General features: G+C 43.6%; 2 protein-coding genes across 6 annotated transcripts in view; one reads left to right on the forward strand and one right to left on the reverse strand.

Annotated features, from left to right (window-relative positions):
* The window catches only part of LRIG1 (leucine rich repeats and immunoglobulin like domains 1), a 109216-nt gene extending 88908 nt beyond the window's left edge, over positions 1-20308 (forward strand). The window contains exons 10-19 of the mRNA XM_006917487.3: positions 2498-2569; positions 3069-3140; positions 6170-6333; positions 13246-13566; positions 14958-15239; positions 15811-16230; positions 16834-16959; positions 17485-17628; positions 18237-18521; positions 18618-20308. Coding sequence (XP_006917549.1) covers positions 2498-2569; positions 3069-3140; positions 6170-6333; positions 13246-13566; positions 14958-15239; positions 15811-16230; positions 16834-16959; positions 17485-17628; positions 18237-18521; positions 18618-18874 — 2143 coding nt within the window. The 3' untranslated portion in view covers positions 18875-20308. The remainder of the gene's footprint in view (positions 1-2497; positions 2570-3068; positions 3141-6169; positions 6334-13245; positions 13567-14957; positions 15240-15810; positions 16231-16833; positions 16960-17484; positions 17629-18236; positions 18522-18617) is intronic.
* The window catches only part of SLC25A26 (solute carrier family 25 member 26), a 142502-nt gene continuing 141048 nt past the window's right edge, over positions 20177-21630 (reverse strand). For 4 of the 5 annotated variants that reach the window (XM_025050696.1, XM_015593778.2, XM_006917488.3 and 1 more), the window contains one exon: positions 21102-21477. In XM_025050696.1, the coding sequence (XP_024906464.1) occupies positions 21360-21477 (118 nt within the window). In that variant the 3' untranslated portion in view covers positions 21102-21359. Of the gene's footprint in view, positions 20783-21101; positions 21478-21630 lie in introns of those variants that run through there. The other variant, XR_001517389.2, reaches the window with a different exon arrangement.

The raw sequence follows: 21630 nt of genomic DNA on the forward strand, positions 1-21630 counted from the left end.
TTCACGAGGAGCTTTGGATCGGGTGCAGCCAAGTCTCAATTGCCCACTACCATGTGAGAAAGAATGAGCATCCTCCAGGCTCGCAGTCCAGCTCTCCTTTCTCCACAGAGCAGCCTTTTATTAGAACCGTCACAGTCTGCTAGCTTGAGCGCCAGCTCCCAGCCCCCAGATGTCTGCTGGGAGAACGTAAGGACCTGTTTTAATCTACCAACAAGATGATTCGCCCCTGCATAATTGAGAATTTGAGAGTTTGTTTTATCGCTGTTGTCACCATTAGAAATAACAGCCTGCCCACATTGTAAAAGAGGTCAGTGTGACTAATATTTAAAGGCCGAAGTGAAGCACAGTTTTTTCCTGGATCTAGTTTATGGGAGATTTCACTACACAGTTCAGTACGTTTTACTGAGACCTGGAGCACACAGTGCTTCGGCCTGGGGGATCTGAGTAAGTGAGAAGTTGGCAGCACTCTGGAAGCACTTGGGTTTAGTGCCCCATGTGCTGTTATTTGCTCAGCTAGTTCTGTGGTTGGGGAGCCTAAGTTAGCATGGTGTCTGTGTGGTTTATTTGTTTTAAAATAAAAGCTTCAAATTGAGAGAGGTTGTGGACTCTTTCAGGATGAGATTGTTTTCACATCCATGCAGACTGCCTTGGAGAGAAAGAAAAGGCAAAGGGGTCTTTGGCCTTTGTGGCCCTTTAGCCTCCAGAGGCAGGAAACAGAGCTGGCTTTGTCTGAAGGCTGGACTCATAATTACTGATGGGGCTGCATGAATGGAGGACCCAAGAGTCTGTTCCTCAGGCAATGGGGGGCATCGGGAAGCCCCACTGTTGGGGATGCCCCAGAAGTGGGGGCCTGTGGTGCACGAAGGAGCAGGTTGAGAAAGTACCTCCTCCTGGCGCATTTGATCCTGTCTTCCTGAAGACGGGAATTTCCCCAGGTGGCCCCAGGGGCCCCTTGCAATTAGGTTGAAACTGGGATCTGTATGGGCTGCTCTGACATCTTTGGATTTCTTCAAGGCTCACACTTCCTTTCTTTTCTCCTTTTAGGGAGGGTCTGGTGCTTGCTGTTTTTTCTTATGAGTCCCATTCTTGATGCAGGTCTGAATGTAGAGCTGGCTTTTTGTTCAGATTTTTCTTCTGATTCTCGGTGGGATCTTGGATAAGGAATCTATTCCCTCAACCCCCGCTATGACAGGCTGAACCAGATTGGCTTTTGCCAAAGGATTTCTGTCCTGACCACCTGTACCTGTTGCCTAGAAGTTCCTATCCCAGATCTGACAAGTCTGAGATTTCCCAGGAGTTGACTTCCCGCAGTCCACATTTTTACCAAACCCTAGAGGATAATCCCGATGGGCATCAAAGTTGAGAAGCCCACACAGCTGACCATCAGCATTACCTTCAGGTGTTCACAGGCAGACAGTTTTCTATGCTAACAGGAGTTGGAGGGAACACCTTGGTGGGCTCCCATCAGAGCATCTGATGAGGATGGAAAAACTGAAACCTTGATTCTCTTCATTCTCAATGTCCGGCATACTCTAGGTGTTGTGTTCCTCCCCCTCCATTGTCCAGAAGTCCGGAAACAGACTTTCCTTTGGATTACATAGCCCAGTGGAAGAAGCATTCATTTCTTCCTTGTGTATTGCAGGGGGCAGATTTTGGTTCCTAAGAAAACTCAATAGTCGTTGCTAAGGCCATAGTTGGAATTGCCTGGAAACAGGAGTCCCTTCTCATGGGTACGGCCGAGGGGCACAGGCAATAGATAACCTACGAGGTTGACTTTCAGGAACATGTCTACATGGGATTTAATGAGCCCAGGCCCATTGACATCAGTGGCAATCTTAGCTCCTGCTAAACAGGCCAAAGCACAGTGGCCCTCCAGGCCTTGAGGGGCCTTCTTACAGGCAGAGTTGCAGCTTGCTTTGGGGAGACTTCAGATGCAAAGAGCTAGGGCGCCATCTCAGTGGACCCATTTTCTTGCCTCCTTTAGGAACCTTTATCCCCAGAATGCAGTTTTCAAAAGGGGGTGGTAGTTTTTGGTTTTAGAGTTTTCATTACCTTCCCTAACTCTGCCTCTTCTCACTGACACGGTGATCAGTCCCCGCTTCTATGAGGCCATGGCTAAACTTCACCGCGCCCCCCCGCCGCACCCCCCAGCCTTGGGTGGTCCTTGGAGAGAGGCAGCATGGGTTGAACAAGGTGATTTCCACTTAACATCGTAAGAGGCCTTTTAAGGCAAGACGGTGCATGCAATTCCATCCTGTCATCACTGTTAAATTCTAATAAAGATAAAAGTATTTCATTTCAGAAAGGGGAAGGCCTGCATACTTCAGACCCGTAAGCTCAGCGCAGGTCAGATTTCCACCTGCCTCTCACTGGACAGACTTATCAGATAGCACTGTCCTAATTGTGTGTTCTCTTTTGCCCACCCCTCCCTCATCTCTCCCCGTCTACCCCATCTCTACCTCCCTCCCCCTGTTTTTTGGGTGTTTGGAAAATGCAGGACACTGTTTGGAAACAAGATCAAGTCTGTGGCAAAGAGAGCATTCTTGGGGCTGGACGGCTTGGAGCACCTGTGAGTATCATGCCAGACTTTCCCTGACCCCAGGCCTGCCAAATGCGGCTGCCTGAGAAGTCTGCTAGCAATCTAATCGCATCTTTGTAAACCGAGAAACAGGCGATTTGGAAATGCCAGCTGCTTCCTTCTCATCATAAGTCGGCTTCAACTTTGGCCTTTATTTTGCCTATGCCAGGAACAGTTACAGAACATATGGCCAGTCGGCGAGCACGCAGTTAACACTCTTGGTGTTCGGACAAATCCCCTCCTCCCTCCTCTCGCCCTGCCTCGCCATTTTACCAGCTCCTCCACAGGCCTCTGGTTTCCTTTCCACTTTCAACAGGGCACTTTATGCTGGCCCAGGCTGGTATGTCCACTACAACAGCTTAACAGTGCTGAGTACACGTTGGGCTTAGCCCAGAGGTTTTCCCCTGGTATGGTTGCACCTCTTGGCTCACACAGGGGCTGACTTGAGGATGCCTGGAGTGCTTTGCATAAGTAGAGTATTCTTTTGCAGGAACCTTGGAGAGAATGCTATCAGATCTGTTCAGTTTGATGCCTTTGTGAAGATGAAGAATCTTAAGGAGCTGTAAGTACCTGGGATTTCGAGGACCTAGTTTACATGAGTAGAGAATTTCAGAGTAAGAAGTGCTTTACTTGCATTATACCTTATTTTATGTAATCATGATCCTTTGTGTGTAAGTAAAAATGTCTTTAAAATAATGCCTTGTGGGCGGCTTATTTTGGATCAAGGGTAAGCGCACTTTCTCTTAAAGGGCCACGTTGTAAATATTTTCAGCTTCATGGGCCATAGCGTCTTTGTCATGACAACTCAACTGCATTGTAGCAAGAAGCAGCCAAGTAGATGCCCTTTTATAGCAGGGTCATGATCTCGGAATGGGAGTTCTTAGAACAATGTACACGTGGATAGATATGTGATGAAGCATGTATATAGCAAAACATTTATTGTAATATCTAAGTGGTGAGTGTGAGTGTTCATAGTGCATTTCTTTCAATCTTTCTCTTTTTGAAACTTTCAAATACAATGTTGGAAGTAAAAAAGATCTGATTTAATGAAAAAGGAGGTATTTTGAGAGAAAGAGGGAAGGACAGGGAAAGAAGATTTTTTTTTTCGCCTGAGACAGTTTTCTTGTTTGGATTAACTGGGCCCTTCCAGGTGCTCGGACACCCCTCTCCCTGAAATGCTTCAGCGAGGTTCTGGAGGCTCAGCCTTGGCCCCCCCCGCCTGAGTTTCCATTAGTTGCTGCATGTACCCAGCTGTGGCTGGCCCTGGGCTCGGCTATCTGATGGGAGAAACAGTTCCACTTGGTCATTTTCTTTCCCCATTGGATCACGGCAGGTTGTACTATGCACTTAGTCATCCTCTGGGTAAATTTCCACAAGCAATGATTAGAAACACACTTTGAGTTGGAATCATGAAAATGCATGATGTAAGCCAGCAGAGTGTTGGGATGGCTGGAGGCGGGAGCTGTGGAAGGTGGTGCCTGTTAGCAGTTGACAAGACTGCACTTCCAGTTGAAGGATGAGTAGTGGGAATCTGTAGAGCTTTGGGGTTGCTGGCAATCTCTTGTCCAGTTTTCAACCCAGTCTTTGTTTGTCTATAAAGTAATGTGTGTAAGTGGAATGGAGGTCAGGGGGACAGTGTCCTCACTGTTTGGCTCCATTTCCTCTCCATCTGTCCTGTTGGTCCTAACTCATTCTTTAGGAAAGCTTTCTCTCCACCCCGAGTGCCCATTGGCTCCTGAGGTCTGGACTCCTGTTTGAGGTGGGTTTCTTTGTGGAAGAAAAGGAAATCCTCAGGAGACCTAGGCCCAACAAATATACCAAATGTGTGACGTGAGGCTTGACCCTTTCCATACACATTTCTAATTAAGGACAAATGTCAAATTTGTTTTCCCCAGTTTGTTTCTGTGGCGCCAAAGAAATATGTCCTCATCCCCACATAATTGCCTAAAATCTCACAGTGAAGGCCCAGTATCTTCCTCTTGACGTTCATGTTCAGTAGTACCCAGCCATAGGTGCTTCTGACAGAGAGGGAGTTCCTTTCTGCTCTTCCCCGAGGCTTACAAGTTTTCCAGTGCCAGGAGGCGGCCTTCCCAACCACTACACGCAGCCCATTCTGGGAAGGTCCCCAGGTGCTGAGCAGGAGTCGGCCCTCTCCTCACGGTGAGCTGTGAGAGCCCCTTGGTCCCACAGTAACCAGCATGGCCCTCCAGGTATATCTAAGCACAGAGCTACCTGCCCATCAGATAAAAATACAAAATCTAATGCTGATTTTAGGTCTAACATGGGCAAGCATCCCAGGTATAAAAGCTTTGAGATCACTTATTTCAGTTTGAAAAAGTACTTACCAAAGTAATTTTAATAAGTTTAAAATGCCTAACTAATCTGGGAACAGTGAGGATTCTTGGGCTTCAGTTTCACCCCTCTTTGCTGTTTACTAGTTTGATAGTTTCTCTCTTAGAAGGCCTGACTGAAATAGAAGAAAACAAAAAAATGGTCCACTTGGTCGCTGTGCTTGACTGAGGAAAATGGTGGGTGAAGGAGGAGCCGTTGCCATGCTATTGGCCCATGTGATGTTTTGGAATTTTTGAGCACATTTGCATTCCCTGTCACCGTGTACTGGAGACAATTTGTTACAGGGAAGCCCATGTGTTTCCTTTCTCGGTCTTCATCCTTGCTGTGGGCTGGCCTCCATTCTTTAGCTCATGACCTTGAGGTCTTCCAGGAACAGGGCAGTTAGACTCTTTGGTTGACTTATCTTCGAGTGACTCCTCAGGAAGGAATGTCCACTGAGATGGTCATTTCAATTCTGTTTAAAGAGCTGATCCTCAGTTGCTGAGAAATGAAAAAGAAAATATTCTCTGTTTTGGTTGGAGCCTCACAAAACTAAAGTTGTGCATTCTCATGCTCCCCGGGCAGTGGCAATTAACTAACAAGCACTATTTAAGGAGCAAAGCTGAAATCTGCTGGCCTCCTGAATAGTGCTGGTGTAGAGATAAATATACAGACAAGAGGGAAGCGCATTGGCCAGGCTTACACTTGGGAGAAAACATGCAGCTTTTCCAAATAAAAAAAGTCCCATAGAAATAGAGCCCTTCTCAGAACTTGTTTCAGAATTTAGATCAAAGTCCAGACTGAATTTGGAAGCTCCCAGTAGCTTATCAGGAGAGTAGAAACAAGCAGAGAGGGGACAGTGTTACTCCTCTCTACTTGGCGGTCAAAGGCCAGGAGCGGTTAGCCAGACTCCCAAGGGTCATATAAGAGCAGTGTCTATCTAAGACTGTGTGTGAACTCCAGGTTGTTGCTACTCAGAGTGTGGTCCTGTCAGCATCACCCGAGAAATGACTAGAAATGCAGAATTTTGAATTCCACCCCTGATGTACTGAGCCAGAGATGCATTTTGTCAAAATCTCCAAGTAGATTATATGTACTGCTCTGGGTCATTGGAGAGGAACCTTGAGAAAAATCATTGCCATTCCATTTTGCTGGTGTGAACGACAGAAGCTGATCAGAGGTGATTGATTGTGCTGTGTTCTGAGAGAATATTCCTTTTTTTCAGTCACACCTCAAATGTCCCTTGTATTTTTCTTTCAGCCGTATCAGCAGTGATAGCTTCCTCTGCGACTGCCAGCTGAAGTGGCTGCCCCCATGGTTACTGGGCAGGATGCTGCAGGCCTTCGTGACGGCCACCTGTGCCCACCCAGAATCACTGAAGGGCCAGAGCATTTTCTCTGTGCCATCAGAGAGTTTCGTGTGTGGTAAGGTTATCTTTCTCATTTTTTTTCCCTATAAAAAGCAAGGAGGAACTCTTCGTTATGGGAGTGATTCCTATGATCAGAGTTAAACCCCAGCTCGTGGTCACCAATCAGCTGCTGGATGCAATTTATTTCCCACTGGAACCACACATAGTATTTACTATATAGTTGCCTCATTATGTGGTTCTTGGACTACATGCATTTAATGAGAGGGGAACATGAGTTGGCTCAATTACAGATCAGAATAATCAGTTACAGGAAGATAGTTGTGTTGTTTCAAGAGGGCTCTGGTGCCCAGGTTTAGCTGTGACTTTCCTCAGTGCATGAGGCTTGGGTTTTAATGTGTGTTTCTTTCCAACCCCAAGAATGAAAAGTTAAATACAGGAAGAACAAGTCTCAGGAGAACAGTTGCTAGTAAAAATAATTCCTTAATGTTGACTTGCACGCTTGCTGTTTCTCCAAACCACTGAAATCTCTACTCATAGCTTGAAATTCTTTTTTCCTTCTGTTGTTGTAACATAGCTCTTGCCATCTTTTGACCGGGGTGGTTGGGGTTTAGCGCACTGAAGATAGGAATAATGCAACCTCACAGTCTTATGTGGTTAAAGAATGTGATGGGTTTTGAGTTGTTCCCAGAGCGAGGGTGGGATTCCCAGGCCTGAATGGAACTGCTGGGCAGGTGTGATTCCCTTCTGCCTCTGTCCTCCCCAGTCTGCCCTGAGCTCTGTGGTCCCTGCTGTGATGATCCTAATAGTAGCTCCTCTAGCACTATGGGGACGGACCCCTGTGGTCCACTTCTCTGTCCTTTTTTGGGTATAGCAATGGCCAGTGTGCCTGCTGACGTCAAGATACAAGTGCCCTCCTTCCTCGCATCCACCCACCACCAGCAGCACCTTCTGAGAGAAGGCTTGCCCACCTTTCTCCTGAACCATTTCAGCAAAAAGCCTTAAAAACTCTTATCAGTGTGATAGCAGCTTTTCTTACTGATAGTCTTATGGGAACGTCCATGTAGAATGTAAGCGTGTGCTCACGTTCTCTAGGACAAAATGGCTGTGCAGTCCATTGTTCATCAGATACTTGGTCATTGACCACTAATATAGAGCTCTCCTTGTGCCCTCTTTCCTGCCATAGGGCATAGTCTTTCCCTTTGGATGTGCCAAGGTAGGACTTTTGACATGCCACATGTAGCCTCCAACCTGTGGCCCTGGCATCTTTTGGATAATAGCAATTGTTTATCCCACATCTCTTAGCCCTACCTCTGCTTCCCACCAAAACAATCAGGTTCCCACCAAAACAATCTAGTGTTAATGGGGATCATAAATATACTTAGCAGGAGATCAAAGGTCCAGGCTATTATAAAATACGCTGCACTCATATTTTATAAAATTGAAATATGATCACTTCCCACCCATTGGAGGAATAGCTAGAATCAAAATTCAGGTAAATAGTGTTGGTGAGGATGGGAAAAAATCTGAACCTTCCTGTAGTGCTGGTGGGAATGTAAAATGGTGTAGCTGCTTTGGAAAACAGTCTGTTAGTCTCTCAAACAGCCAGATATAGAGTTACAATATGACCTAGCAATTGTACTCTTAGGTATATACTGAAGAGAAATGAAAATACATGTCCACATAAAAATGTGTACATGAATGTTTATCGCAGTTACTCATAATAGCCAAAAAGCGGAAATTACCCAAATGCCCACCAAGTGATAAATGGATAACTGCAATGTGGTGTAACCACACAGTGGTGTATCATTAGGTTACAAAAAAAGAGTCAGTTATACAACACAGATGAACCTTGGAGTATTATGCTAAGTGAAAGAAATCAGTCACAGAAGACCACATATTGTAGGATTCCAGTCATAGGAAATGTCCAGAATAGGGAAACCTATACAAGTGTAAAGTGGATTAGTGGTTGCTTAGGGCTGGGGAGGGACGGAGGGAGAAGGGATAGTAGCTGAAAGGTATGGAGTTTGTTTTTAAGGTGAAGAAAGTATTTTAAAAATTGTGATGATGGTTGCATATATTTGTGAATATACTAAAAGCCATAGAATTATGTACTTTAAATAGCTGAATTGTATTTCAATAAAGCTGTTTTTAAAAAGAAATATAATTTATATCCCATAAAATTCACCCCTTTAAAGTATACAGTTTGATGGTTTTTACAATATTGAAAAGTTGTGTAACCCTCAGTTCTAATTTTGAAAGATTTTTATCACTTCTGAAAGAAACCCCATACCCATCAGCAGTCTCTTCTTTGCTGTCCCCAGGCCCTGCAGCCACTATTCTACATTACGTCTCTATGATTTACATATTCTTGATGTTTTATATAAGTGGAATCCTACAATATGTAGTGATTGGCAATTTTGTGATTGGCTTTTTCTACTTAGCATAATTTTTTACAAGGTATCGGTACTTCATTCTTTTTTTTTTTTTTAGTAGCTGAATAATCAGTGTATGCATATGCATTTTACTTATCTTTTCATCAGATGATGGACATTGAGGTTATTTCTAGTTTTGGGTTATCATAAATAATGCTGCTGTGAATGGTGTGTTCAAGTTTTTGTGTGCATTCTCTTGGGGAAATACCTAGAAATGGAATTGCTGGGTCATATAGAAACTACATGTTTAACTTTTTGAAGAACTGTCAAACTGTTTTCTGAAGTGGCTGTTTCATTTTACATTCCCACCAGCAGTGTGTGAGGGTTTCAGTTTCTCTGCATCCTTGTCAACATTTGTTACTGTCTTTTTTATTTTATCTGTACTAGTCAATGTGAAGTGGGAGTCTCATTTTGGTTTTGATTTGCCTTTTCCTAATGACTAATGATGTTAACCATGTTGTCACGTGTTTACTGGATATAGGTATATCTGATTTGGAATAATGGCTATTCATATTCTTTGCCCATGTTTTAATTGGGTCATTTGTCTTTTCTTGAGTTCTAAGAGTTCTTTATATTAGAGATACTAGACCCTCATTAGATAATATGATTTGCCAATATTTTCTCCTAGTGCATTATTTTTTCATTTTTTTTTGATGGTTGAAGCACAAAAGTTTTAAATTTTGAAGAAGTCCAATTTCTCTATTTTTTTTCTTTCGTCATTTGTACTTTAGATGTTGTATCTAAGAAACTATTGCCTGAGACAAGGTCACAAAGATTTATACCTATGTTTTCTTCTAAGAGTTTTATGATTTTAGTTCTTATGTAGTCTTCCAATTTTATTCTTTTTGAAGATTGTTTTGACTATTGTGGTTTCCTTGCATTTCCCTGTAAAATTTTGGATGAGTTTGTCAATCTCTGCGATTAAGACAATTGGGATTTTGAAACAGGGATTGCATTGTATTGCTATCTTAATACTACCCCTTCCCAATCCATGAACATGAGATGTCTTTCCTTTTATTTATTTATTTTTTTAAGCTCTGTTGTGATTTCTTTCAGTGATGTTTTGAAGTTTTCAGTGTACATGTTTTTTATTCTTTTTGGTGCGTGCCTTTTATTTATTTATTTTTGCCTAATTACTCAGGCTAGAACCTCCAACAGTGTTGAGTAGAAATGAAGAGGGCACAAATCCTTGTCTTTTTCCTGATCTCAGAGGAAAGACACATTTAGTCTTTCACCATTAAGTATGATGTTAGCTGTGCTGAGTGTTTTTATCATTAAAGGGTGTCAGATTTTGTCAGATGCTTTTCCTGCAATCTGTTGATGTGATCAGGTGGGGGTTTTTCCCTTTATTTTATTGATATGGTATAATACATTGATTTTTGGATGTTGAACCAACCTTGTATTCCTGAGATAAATCCCATGTGCTTATGCTATATAATTCTTTATATATTGTGAGGTTTGATTTGCTGGTATGTTTGTTGAGGATTTTTGAATCTATACTTATAAAGATATGTAGTTTTCTTTTTCTTCTTTTTTTCTGTGTTTTTTGTTTGTTTGTTTTTGTCTGTTTTGTTAATAGTTAATACCTGCCTCATAGGATGGAGTTGGGACATGTTCCCTCCTCATCTGTTTTTTTGGAAGAGTTCATAAAAGATTAGTGATAATTTTTTTTTAAATGTTTGGTAGAGTTCACCAGTAGTAGCCATTTGGGTCTTGGCTTTTCTTTGTAGGAAGTTTTAAAATTATTAAGTTAGTCTCTTGTTACATCTTTTCAAATTTTCTATCCTTAGAGTCAGTTTTGGTAGTTTGTTCTTTCTCAGAATTTGTGCATGTTAGACAGGTTATCTAATTTATGGGCATACAGTTTTTCATAGTAATTATTCCCATTTATTGCTATAATATCCCTTCTTTCATTCCAAATTTTATATATTTTGAGTGTTCCTTTATTTGTGTCCACCCTTTCGTTTCAGCCTGAGCGATTCCTTTTAGTATTTCTTTTATAAAAAATTTTATTAAATTTATTGGGGTGACATTGGTTAATAAAATAATAAAATAGGTTTTAATTGTACAGTTATATAATACATCTGTATATTGCATTGTGTGTTCACCACTCAAAGTCATATCTCCTTCTGTCGCCATATATTTGACCCCCTTTACCCTTTTCTACACGCCCCCCCCCCCCGTTCCCTCTGGTAACCACTAAACTGTTGTCTGTGCCTATGAGTTTTTGTTTGTTTGTCTTGTTTGTTTGTTGCTTTCAGTTTTTATATCCTACATGAGTGAAATCATTTGGTTCTTAACTTTTTCCATCTGACTTATTTCACTTTGCATGATATTCTCAAGATTCATCCATATTGTTGCAAATGGCAGTATTTCATCTTTTCTTATGACTGAGTGGTATTCTACTGTATATATGTACCACACCTTCTTTAATCATCTATTGAAGGACATTTCAGCTGTTTGCATGTCTCGGCCACTATGAATAATGCTGCAGTGAACATAAGGGTTTACATATATCTTTATGGATAAATGTTTCCAAATTTTAGGGGTAAATACCAAGAAGAGGGATTGCTGGGTCATATGGTAATTATATCCTTAACTTTTTGAGGAACCTCCATACTGTTTTCCATAGTGGCTGTACCAGCTCTACCAGCAGTGTATGAGGGTTCCTTTTTCTCCATAGCCTCTCCAGCACTTGTTATTACATGTCTTATTGACAGTAGCCATTCTAACAGGTGTGAGGTAGTATTTCATTGTGGTTTTGATTTGCATTTCCGTAATAGCTAGTGAAATTATCTTTTCATATATCTGTCAGCCATTTGTATGTCACCTAAATGTAAGACCTGAAACAATAAAATACATAGAAGAAAACATAGTTTCTAAATTTATGGACCTTGGTCTTATGATTTTATGAATTTAACCTCAAAGACAAGATAAGTAAAAGGAAAAATAAATAAATGGGACTATATCAGATTTAAAAACTTCTGCATTCCAAAGAAACCATCCGCAAAACCAAGAGGCAACCAACTGAATGGGAAAAGATATTTGCACACAACACCTCTGAATATATTTATAAAGCCAATTTAAAGTCTTTCTTTAGTAAGTCCAAGATCTGGGCTTCTTCAGGGACAGTTCATGGCCTGCTTTTTCCCCATGTCTTTACATGTTTTGTAGTTTGTTGTTGACAGCTGAGCACTTAAAATAATGTGGCAGCTCTGAAAATCAGAGTCTCCCTCTGTCTTCCCTGGGGTTTGTCATTACTCTTTTTATTATAGTCTGCTTATTCAGTGACTTTCCTGGACAGATGTTATAAAGTCAGCTCTATGCAGCCACTGAAGTCTCTCCCTGGTTAGTTTAGTGGTTAGCAAATGATTGGACAGAGTCCTTAAATCACTTCAACTAATAAGTCTCCCATCCTTTGCCCAACATCTTTACGTTGGGGATGTGCCATTACTGTTTGTCTACACTGATTGTCAATTAGGGTCAGTTGCAGGTAAGAACTTAGGACCCTCTCAGGTCTTCTTTCCTGGGTATGCACATAGCCCTGTGCATGCATGTGGCCTTCTAGATCCTCAGGTATATGTTGGACCTTTTCAAAGCCCACTTTTGACATTTCAAGCAGCCGACTTTCCATTTTAGGTTTTTAGCTGTCTTCTGTTGGACCCAAGTGATATTACTGCTGCAGCAGTGGCTGCTGTTGTTTTCATCAGATGCCCTGGGGATAGGGCTTCCCTTACTGAGCAAACTGCATCAGGCCAAATAAATACAAACCCTGAGGCTGGGGCTTTTGGAGAAGTTCCAAAGCCATTCTGCCCCCTCAATGATTGCTAGGCTGCTGGGTTTCAAGGATTCCATAGAGTTGGGGAGGAAGAGATGGGATTTAGGGTAAGTTAAAATGCTACAAATCTCACTTTTCTTCCTGATCAACACTCTATGGATTGTCGTAGCCTGCCATTATATTCCAGAATTCTGAAAAAGTTGCTTATGACGATTTTTGCTAGTGTTTTCATTGCTTTAATGGAGGTACAGATTTTCCTTATTCTGCCATTCCGGAAGTGCTTTGTACCCCACTTCTTTTGGAGTAAAGTTTATCAATAAGGTCTGTGCAGATTTTCCTTATTCTGCCATTCTGGAAGTGCTTTGTACCTCACTTCTTTTGGAGTAAAGTTTATCGATGACTGCTAGTTCCTGGCTCTCTGTTAAGTGTGTTTTGTGTTAAAATAAGTAAAGCTAATTGTAGTCTTATCATAGAAACTGCTGCTTTCTTCGATAATTGAGTACTGGTGGATTTGTTTGTAGTAAAGGAATGCGTGCTCTTAGAGGTAATCACTGCTCATGGACTTGTAATTGGATAAGGCCAGACATCCATGGTGTGAGTCCCTTTACAGTATTTGGTGGAGCTGAGGATGTGCAGGTACCCAGAAGGGTCTGGTCCTGCTCAGTGTCTGACTCAGTTTTATGTTAGCTGGAACAGCAGCTGGTCCCTCTGTGTCCTAAGAGCCTGGGTGACTTATCGTTGCCTCTTCTCTCCTCAGATGATTTACCAAAGCCACAGATTATCACCCAACCAGAGACGACTATGGCTGTGGTGGGCAAGGACATCCGGTTCACGTGCTCGGCAGCCAGCAGCAGCAGCTCCCCTATGACCTTTGCCTGGAAGAAGGACAATGAGGTCCTGGTCAATGCTGACATGGAGAACTTTGCCCACGTCCGTGCACAGGATGGGGAGGTGATGGAGTATACCACCATTCTGCACCTTCGTCGTGTCACTTTTGGGCATGAGGGCCGCTACCAGTGTGTCATCACCAACCACTTCGGCTCCACCTACTCGCACAAGGCCAGGCTCACTGTGAATGGTATGGAGGTGCTATCTTTTTAATTCTGGTGCTAGGTTCCTACGAATCCACACTTGTGATCATTTTCTCAGTTATCCATATAGAAATGAATGAGACAAGAGACATACAAGCTTCATTGGGACATTACTATATCATACTATTGCCTAGGTGGGCCCAGAACAAGTTTTGAAGGTTTAAGGGTTATTTTCAGAGAAGTGTTTGTTTTTATCCAGTTATTATGTTAAAGAAAATTGTGGGCCCAAGCCTTGTGTTTTTATGTATTTATTATTCTCTGTAAGCCAAGATGTCTGCTATCCAGATCCAAGCATACCCTGATCCTGGGCAAGCTGCTGCCCTGTGAGTAGATGGCTCAGCCTTAGAGCCAGAGGCCAGCCTGGGTGGGGCCAGGTCAGTCAGCAGTGGAGACAGCCAGGCACCCGCCTCTTCGGAGGCTGTGGAGTGCAAGGCTGGTGTGAGTGCTAGCCTGATAGCACAATGGTCCTGTGGGTGTTGGACGAGGATTTTTTACTCTGCAAACAGCTTTAGAGCCTGTCAGGGTCCTTTCTTCAGGACTACAATTTGTTGTTGTGAGTTTAGGGTAGAAGGAGAGAGGTAAATAGCTTGAGTAGTTAACTTACTCAAGTATAACCTGACAGTCCTATAACCTAGCAAGATTTTCCTGATTATTAAACCTCTAAGTAAAAAGTGTTGGAACCAATGTGTTCTTTAAGCCCTTACAGACCACAGAAAACATTTTTTACCATGCTCTGGGTGGTTGTCTTGGCTATTCTGAGAGAGTCCTCAATGTTTCTCAGAAACTCAGTGAACTGTTAGATTCTCCACCAAAGCGACCTTGACGGGAGCTGTAGTGATGTCTGACGTGTGGCCGATGCTTGCCACTGTCAGGGAGTATTTGCGATAAATGCTTCAAGAGAGAAGAGCCGTCCCATTGCTTTCTCCGGGTGAGGAAGATGTGTCATCCTTCCCTCTGTAATTGCATCTTGGGGGAGCAGATATTTTTGTTTCCCAGGCTCCCTCTTGCTTGTTACTTAAGACAGGCAAGCATCAGGCCCTAGCATTTATGGGATGTCCTTGTAGAAACTTTACCATATGAGGGACAGTAGAGGAAATGTTTCGTTAAAAGCCTTACATTTGAGGGAGTTGTAACCAGCCTCAGGTGTACAAGAGAGACTGATGGAAATGCTCCTGGCAGGGAGAAGCTGGGCGGGCCTTGGAAACCTGTTGCTCATTCACAGGTGGCAGTAGCGGTTCTAGGCAGGCACTGGCTGAAGGGCAGTGAGGTGGTGAACTGATACCCAGACATAGTGTGGGAGATCTACCTGCCAGAAGATTTTCCTGGCCTTTGCATTTAGCTTTTCTGTAACTCAACCCGGATTGTATATATTTTGCAGTGTTGCCATCATTCACCAAAATGCCCCACGACATTGCCATCCGGACTGGCACTATGGCCCGCCTTGAATGTGCTGCCACTGGCCACCCTAACCCCCAGATTGCCTGGCAAAAGGATGGAGGCACAGATTTCCCCGCTGCTCGTGAGCGACGCATGCATGTCATGCCAGATGACGATGTGTTTTTCATCACTGACGTGAAAATAGATGATATGGGGGTTTATAGCTGTACCGCCCAGAACTCGGCCGGCTCCATTTCAGCTAACGCCACCCTGACTGTCTTAGGTTCGGTTATTTCTACATTGAGTATATGTGTGTGCGCGCGCCTGTGTGTGTGTACACGTGTGAGAGAGAGAGAGAGAGAGAGAGAGATTTTTAAAATAAAATAGGTACCTAGAGGCAGGGTTCTCAGACTCTTCTGTGGAGCTTGAGGGGGATGAATGTGGTGGGCTGTTTCTACATTAGGCAGCTTTCTAAAATTTTCTTGAACAAGTAGTTCTATCTCTTTTCTAAAAAAATGGTTTAGGTATAAAATACTCTAGATAAGAAATGCCCTCTGAATTGGGCAGGATGGACATGTCTTGAAGAATAGAGACATAGGCCCATCTCTGGACAGTTGTGGACAGTGGAGGTTTCTGTGGCTAGAGGTTAATTCATTCTCCTTGCAGAAGTGCCTCCCAGCATGGTAATGATTTACTCATTGTGTTAGAAGGGCTTCTGAAAATCCTGCCACTCTGATAAAAGACGTTATATGCCATTTCATTGATGTGTTTAATTTTCCTTTGTCCAGAAAACAAGGCAGAGTTATAGCAGTTGAGGCTCATGTAACAACCATAATATTTCCTCTGACTTGCAGAAACCCCGTCCTTGGCAGTGCCCTTGGAAGACCGTGTCGTGTCTGTGGGAGAAACGGTGGCTCTGCAGTGTAAAGCAACTGGGAGCCCTCCACCCCGAATCACCTGGCTCAAGGGGGACCACCCTCTGAGCCTCACTGAGCGGCACCACTTCACCCCTGGCAACCAGCTGCTGGTTGTTCAGAATGTGGTGGCAGAGGACGCAGGCCAATACACCTGTGAGATGTCCAATGCCCTAGGCACAGAGCGAGCTCACAGTCAACTGAGCATCTTGCCCACTCCTGGCTGCAGGAAGGATGGAACCACCGTGGGCATCTTCACCATCGCTGTGGTGTGCAGTATTGTCCTGACGTCGTTGGTCTGGGTGTGCATTATCTACCAAACCAGGAAGAAGAGTGAGGAATATAGTGTCACCAACACAGGTTAGCCACTGCTGGCTGAGTTTATTTTCAGGAGAGAAAAAAATCAGTGACGTTTGTGAAGGAGGCTGGGTCCAGAGTCTTTTTCAAGAACTTCAGTATATTTAAAACTCTATAACCTTTGGGAATATGGAGCCATTCTGGACAGCTGAGGCGTTGGTGTCATTGACACTATTTTAACTTCCAGGAATTTAACATGAAATAGGAATACTCTCAAATATTATTAGTCCATTATGAACTCTGCAATTTTCTATCTCTTTGGTAATTCACAGGCATCCTTGGCACGGGCTTTGTTGCCACATGGTGGGTTGTTGCTGCAGTGACCTCAGAGTGTAGTGCTTCTGTTAGTTCTGTCTCCTTTCCCATCACTGTTTTCTGTCTTTTGTGGACTCAGACATCTGATTGCCACACTTCGTACACCTGGGTGTGAAGTAAGGCCCAGGCGGCCCTGGCAGGGCCTCGAGTGCAAGACTCCATAGTGTACGGCCTTGAAGGCTGCCGTCGGGGGGATACTGTGTCTGGGCCTGAAACTGAACATGTGTCTGCATTTCTCATCACCACAAAAGATTGGGACATCTGTTGTTTGACTGTCCTGTCTCTTTGCAGATGAAACCATCGTTCCACCAGATGTTCCAAGCTACCTGTCTTCTCAGGGGACCCTTTCTGATCGACAGGAAAGTGTGGTCAGAACTGAGGGTGGCCATCAGGCCAATGGACACATTGAGAGCAATGGTAAGGCCTCAAAGTCTGATGCGACTGTGTTCCCATGAGCTGGAGGTGGCCTCCAGCCCCTCTCCAGGGCAGGCGTATGGCATTACTTTGAGCACATTCGAACTAGAAGGCGGGGCAATTCAAAGCTTGCCGTTGGGTTTTTTTGGACCTAGCCAGTGCACGTTCAGCAAGGTTTTAAGAAAACATCCCCCAGGAAGTCACTATATTGGGCTTAGTGTCTCTTCTTAGAGTCTCAGTTGCTCTCATACTAGAAGGCTCTCACAAGAGTGAGCTACTTCAATGGAAGAGACTGAGCACTTGCTTAGAGCAAGTTTATCCTCGTAAGAACTTATTAATATGGCGCTGAATGCTGCAAGGCCTGCCTGCTGGGAAGACAGTAGGAGAAAATGTTCCTTGCTGGGCCTATGATCCAGCACTCTAAAGAACATTTTTAAAATGACTCTGTTCTAGTAGTTTTGCCTATTCTCCTAAGGTTTACTATGAAATGCTAAACCCAGCATTTTTAAGTGTGGGGATCTATTGCAGGTGTTTGTCCGAGAGATGCAAGCCTCTTTCCAGAGGCAGACGCTCTTGGCATTACATGCAGGCAGCCCAAGCTCTGTGTTGGATATAAGGAGCCATGGAAAGTGATGGAGAAAGCCGATGGGATGCCTGGTCAACAGAAGATGGGTATGAGATGCTTTTATCAGGAATTTTGTTCTTGAAATCAAAATTGGGGTGGACCTCATTAATTAATGAAAGGGGGAGACACATTATTCATCTAAAACTATCTCAGAATTTGGTATTCAGTATCTAAACAGGAAGCTGTGTGTGGCCTGGCTCTCTTTTAGTTCCAGAGTAGGATGTCTCTTAAATCGTGTGGTGAGCCTGAGCATGAACTGTCCAGATTTATAAGCAACTTAATTAAAGGGCAAGGCCCCAGACAAAAGTGCCTTTCCACCCGGGCTCTTTGGAGGCTGCGTTTCTAATTGTTCAGAAGACTTCTGACACTTCATGGTATTTCATGCAAATGGGATTTTTGTGTGTGATCAAAGTAGTATGACTGCGTTGTCTGATGAAGAAATTAACCTGAAATCTTTAAACACGGAAGACCCTGTTCTTCATTAATGGCTTGGTGTTTGCCCAGTCCTTTTTATGTGAATGGACTTGGGGGAGAAAGGAGTTTTACAGGGTTGCTAGAAGTGGGGCTCTGGCCTCACAGCGTGGAGTGAGGTAGCCTGTTTGTGTGGGGATGGAGACTTCAGTGGCGATGGTTCTAATTCGTCTGTGTCCTGCAGAGCACAGTGGCCCAGTTGTATGCAGTGACTGCAACACTGATATGGACAGTTACTCCAAGGAACAAGCCTTCTGTCCTCAGCCTGTGTCCAGAGACAGTACACAGCCAGGTACACTGAGTAGCGAGGAACCCGGTCGGAGTGACCGTGAACATTCTCCCCATCATCTGAATAGTGGGACGGTTGATGCATCTCACACTGACTGCAGGGAGACCCTCTACCCCAGTAACCACGATAGAATGCCGACGTCCTTGAAGAAAAAGCCAGTGGCACCTCTTGATGGGAAAGGTAAATTTTTACTGTCTTCCCAGCAGTCACCAGCAGCTGCGGGAGCATGTAAACAGCCAGGCTAGAGGGTCTGACGTGCCCTCTCATCTCTCGTAGGGGCTTCCTCTTGGACGTTAGCAAGGTTGTGTGAGCCGGACTCCATAGCCCTCCTGCCTTCTACGTTAACTCCAGGCAAGCTCGAGCTCACACAAGCCACCTCGGGCTTCCCAGACGTCCCGACCGAGGGCCAGCACTTGCTTCTTTCTAATGGACACCTCCCCAAAGCATGTGACTCCAGTCCTGAGTCCACACCATTGACAGGACAGTTCCCCGGGAAACGGAGTGTGCCATTGCTGTTTGCACCGAAAATCTAGGCTTTGTCTACCTCAGCTCTTGTGTCGATCTCTACAGGAAAGAGGTAGGAGAGGCTGTGAGGAAGCTTGGGTTCAAGCGTCACTGATTTGTACAGTTTTAACTTCCATGTGGAGTATCAGTAGTGTAAAAGACTTGCAGCTGAAGCACAGAAATGCGAGAGGCTATAGTGTACAAAAGGCAGAAAAGTATTTGATACCATTGTACATAAGAGTTTTCAGAGATTTCATATATATTATATATCTTTTACAGAGGATATTTTAATCTTTAGTGCATGGTGAACAGAAAAAAATGTACAATTTTGACAATATTATTTTTCATATCAGGTTGCTGTTTTTGGAATTGGGGGGGGATAGTTCTGGTGCCTTAATGCATGGATGGAATTTAGACGCTAAAAACCACATTGTTCCCAGGAGTTTTGGTGGGAGGGAAGGATGGAGTCCTCGGGCTTGTACTGCACTCCGTAGGAGAGGACCCCTGGGGTGCTTTACGGGCAGAGACTTTGCATAGGAAGTAACTTCATGCCAGTATTGCTCACGTGTGGGTGCCATGCAGCAGGCCTCCCTGTGGAGCCCAGAGGTGCGCGTGTCATATACTTCTGCAGTCAATGACTTTTTATCGTAGGTTTGAGTTCTTTAACAAGCATGACGGGGGTTATTAATCCACCACAAGCATTTGGTCTGAACAATTAAGCACTGCCTTTCTTCCTTCTGTGATAAAAGCAAATATGGTCAGTATCATTCGATTGTCATTTGAGGCTTTTTAATAAGATAGATAGAGGCTGCTGCTGTTGGTACCTGTGGATTTTTCAATAGTGATGTTTTAGTTCTGCCAATATAATTAATATTACATTGGTCTTAGGGGAGAAAAAGGATCGAGTCCTTACTTTTCAGGGCTAGCTTATCTCTACTGAGGATCCGGAGCAGGCCTGTCCATGTCCTTCCCTCGCACAGGCAGACCTAGGCTTGGACTGTGTAAGATGTCGCCCTTGACCTGGGTCCTGGGTATATTTGCACTTTTGAGACCTGTAGCTAACCATCTTGTGAGTGCCAATGTATAGTTCAGGAAAAATTACATTGAAACTAACAAGGTCCTTAAAAGCTCAGAAAGCAAAGTCCTTTAGCCAAAAAGCTGAAGGTAGGTATTGACAAAATGGTTACCTATGTTAAATTTTACTGTCTAATGTCATCACTGTTCCAAAAGGTAAGCACATATAGAATTTTGTTCTCAACAGTTAACTGATTGTTACTTCCACAACATATGTGAATTTGCTGCTTCTGAGAGGCAATGTGAAAGAGGAAGTATTACTTTTATGTACAAAGTTATTTATTTATAGAAATTTTGGTACAATGTACATTGAAAAACATGTAAAATATTGAAGTGTCTAACAAATGGCATTGAAGTGTCTTTAATAAAGGTTCATTTATAAATGTTAACCGTGTGGCTCAAGTCATTCTACCTACATTAACCACCATTGTTTCATCCCACTGAATTCCAGAGATCCCCTCACAGATGCAGTCATTCTGCCTTTAATTACCTTTTTGTCTCAAAAAGGAAAAAAATTTAGGCGAAGCAGAATCATATACTATGGCTCCAGGGAAGGCACGACACCACCAGATTCTTGAGATTCTGAATTTTTGTAACACCTGGAGCTCATTAGTCAAGCTCTAAAATGGTGACCTTCCCTTTTCATCCCTTCTGTTTCCAGTGTTGAGCTTAGAACTCCAGGCAACAGAGCTTACTGATTAGAGACCAAGAAACAGCACTGTTTGCAGAACCGGCCCCAGCCCTTCCTTTCGGTCTGATATGGAGAAGAGGAGAGTGTGGCTCAGCTTCCTCAGAGGACACACCTAGTCACTCGAGCTGCAGCTGCTTTCTTTCACACACCACATGGGCTGCTGGACACTTCTCTGTAAAATAATACAGTTGTGTGTTTTTATAGGTTAAATCTGAGGCTAATTAAGAACAGCCTGGTTACCCAGCAAGAACTTTCTTTGGGCACCTGTAGCTCATTCTTTCTAAACAAAACTGTAAGCTTACACAACAGTAATTAACCCAGTGGAGAAACCCACCCACACATGCAACTTTTTCCTCAAGTCTCCTTCCTTTTTCCAGTCTAGCCGTTCTTTTAAAATTCTAACCATCTCTGCCTTCCGCCGAGCTTGCTGGCAGGTGGCAGGAAATAAAAGATCAGATATAGATCAAATGAAAGCTCTGAAGGGCCTGGACTCAGCATTACCAAACTTATTTATTCAGAGTACCGCTGTGGACATCATTTTCTCTTACTTTTTGGCAAACAGGCTAACAACATCATTCCAGCTAGCCTGTAGCATGGAAGACACATTCTCCATGTCGTAATCTTAGCAGAATTGGATTTTAGCTCTGTGTTTTGTTGTTCAGATGGCTGAACAGCTGCTCCCCGGAAGGGAGACAGTTCTCACAGCAGTCTTCCTTCTTGAAAGAAGTGGATGCGGGGCCGTCTGTGATTCATGGGCTCTCTTTGCCAAGTTCTAACAGCAAGCTGCGAGTTTGGTCATAAGCACCAAGAAAGATGAAACCTCCCAGACTGATTGCTGCCATTCGAGGAAAGACACCTGCAAATAATCTAGGTGGGGGGAAAGCAAAAGGAGAGATTTTTAAAAATTGTGCGTAAAAAAAGGTTAAATTCCAGCACCCAGAACTTGCTCAACTCAACACATCATGCTCATTAAACTCCACAAAGCACTTAAAAATCTTTTTTTCCTTTTAGAATGGCACC

This window comes from Pteropus alecto, unplaced genomic scaffold, assembly GCF_000325575.1.
Source record: "Pteropus alecto unplaced genomic scaffold, ASM32557v1 scaffold75, whole genome shotgun sequence".
NCBI classification, from domain to species: Eukaryota; Metazoa; Chordata; class Mammalia; order Chiroptera; family Pteropodidae; genus Pteropus; species Pteropus alecto.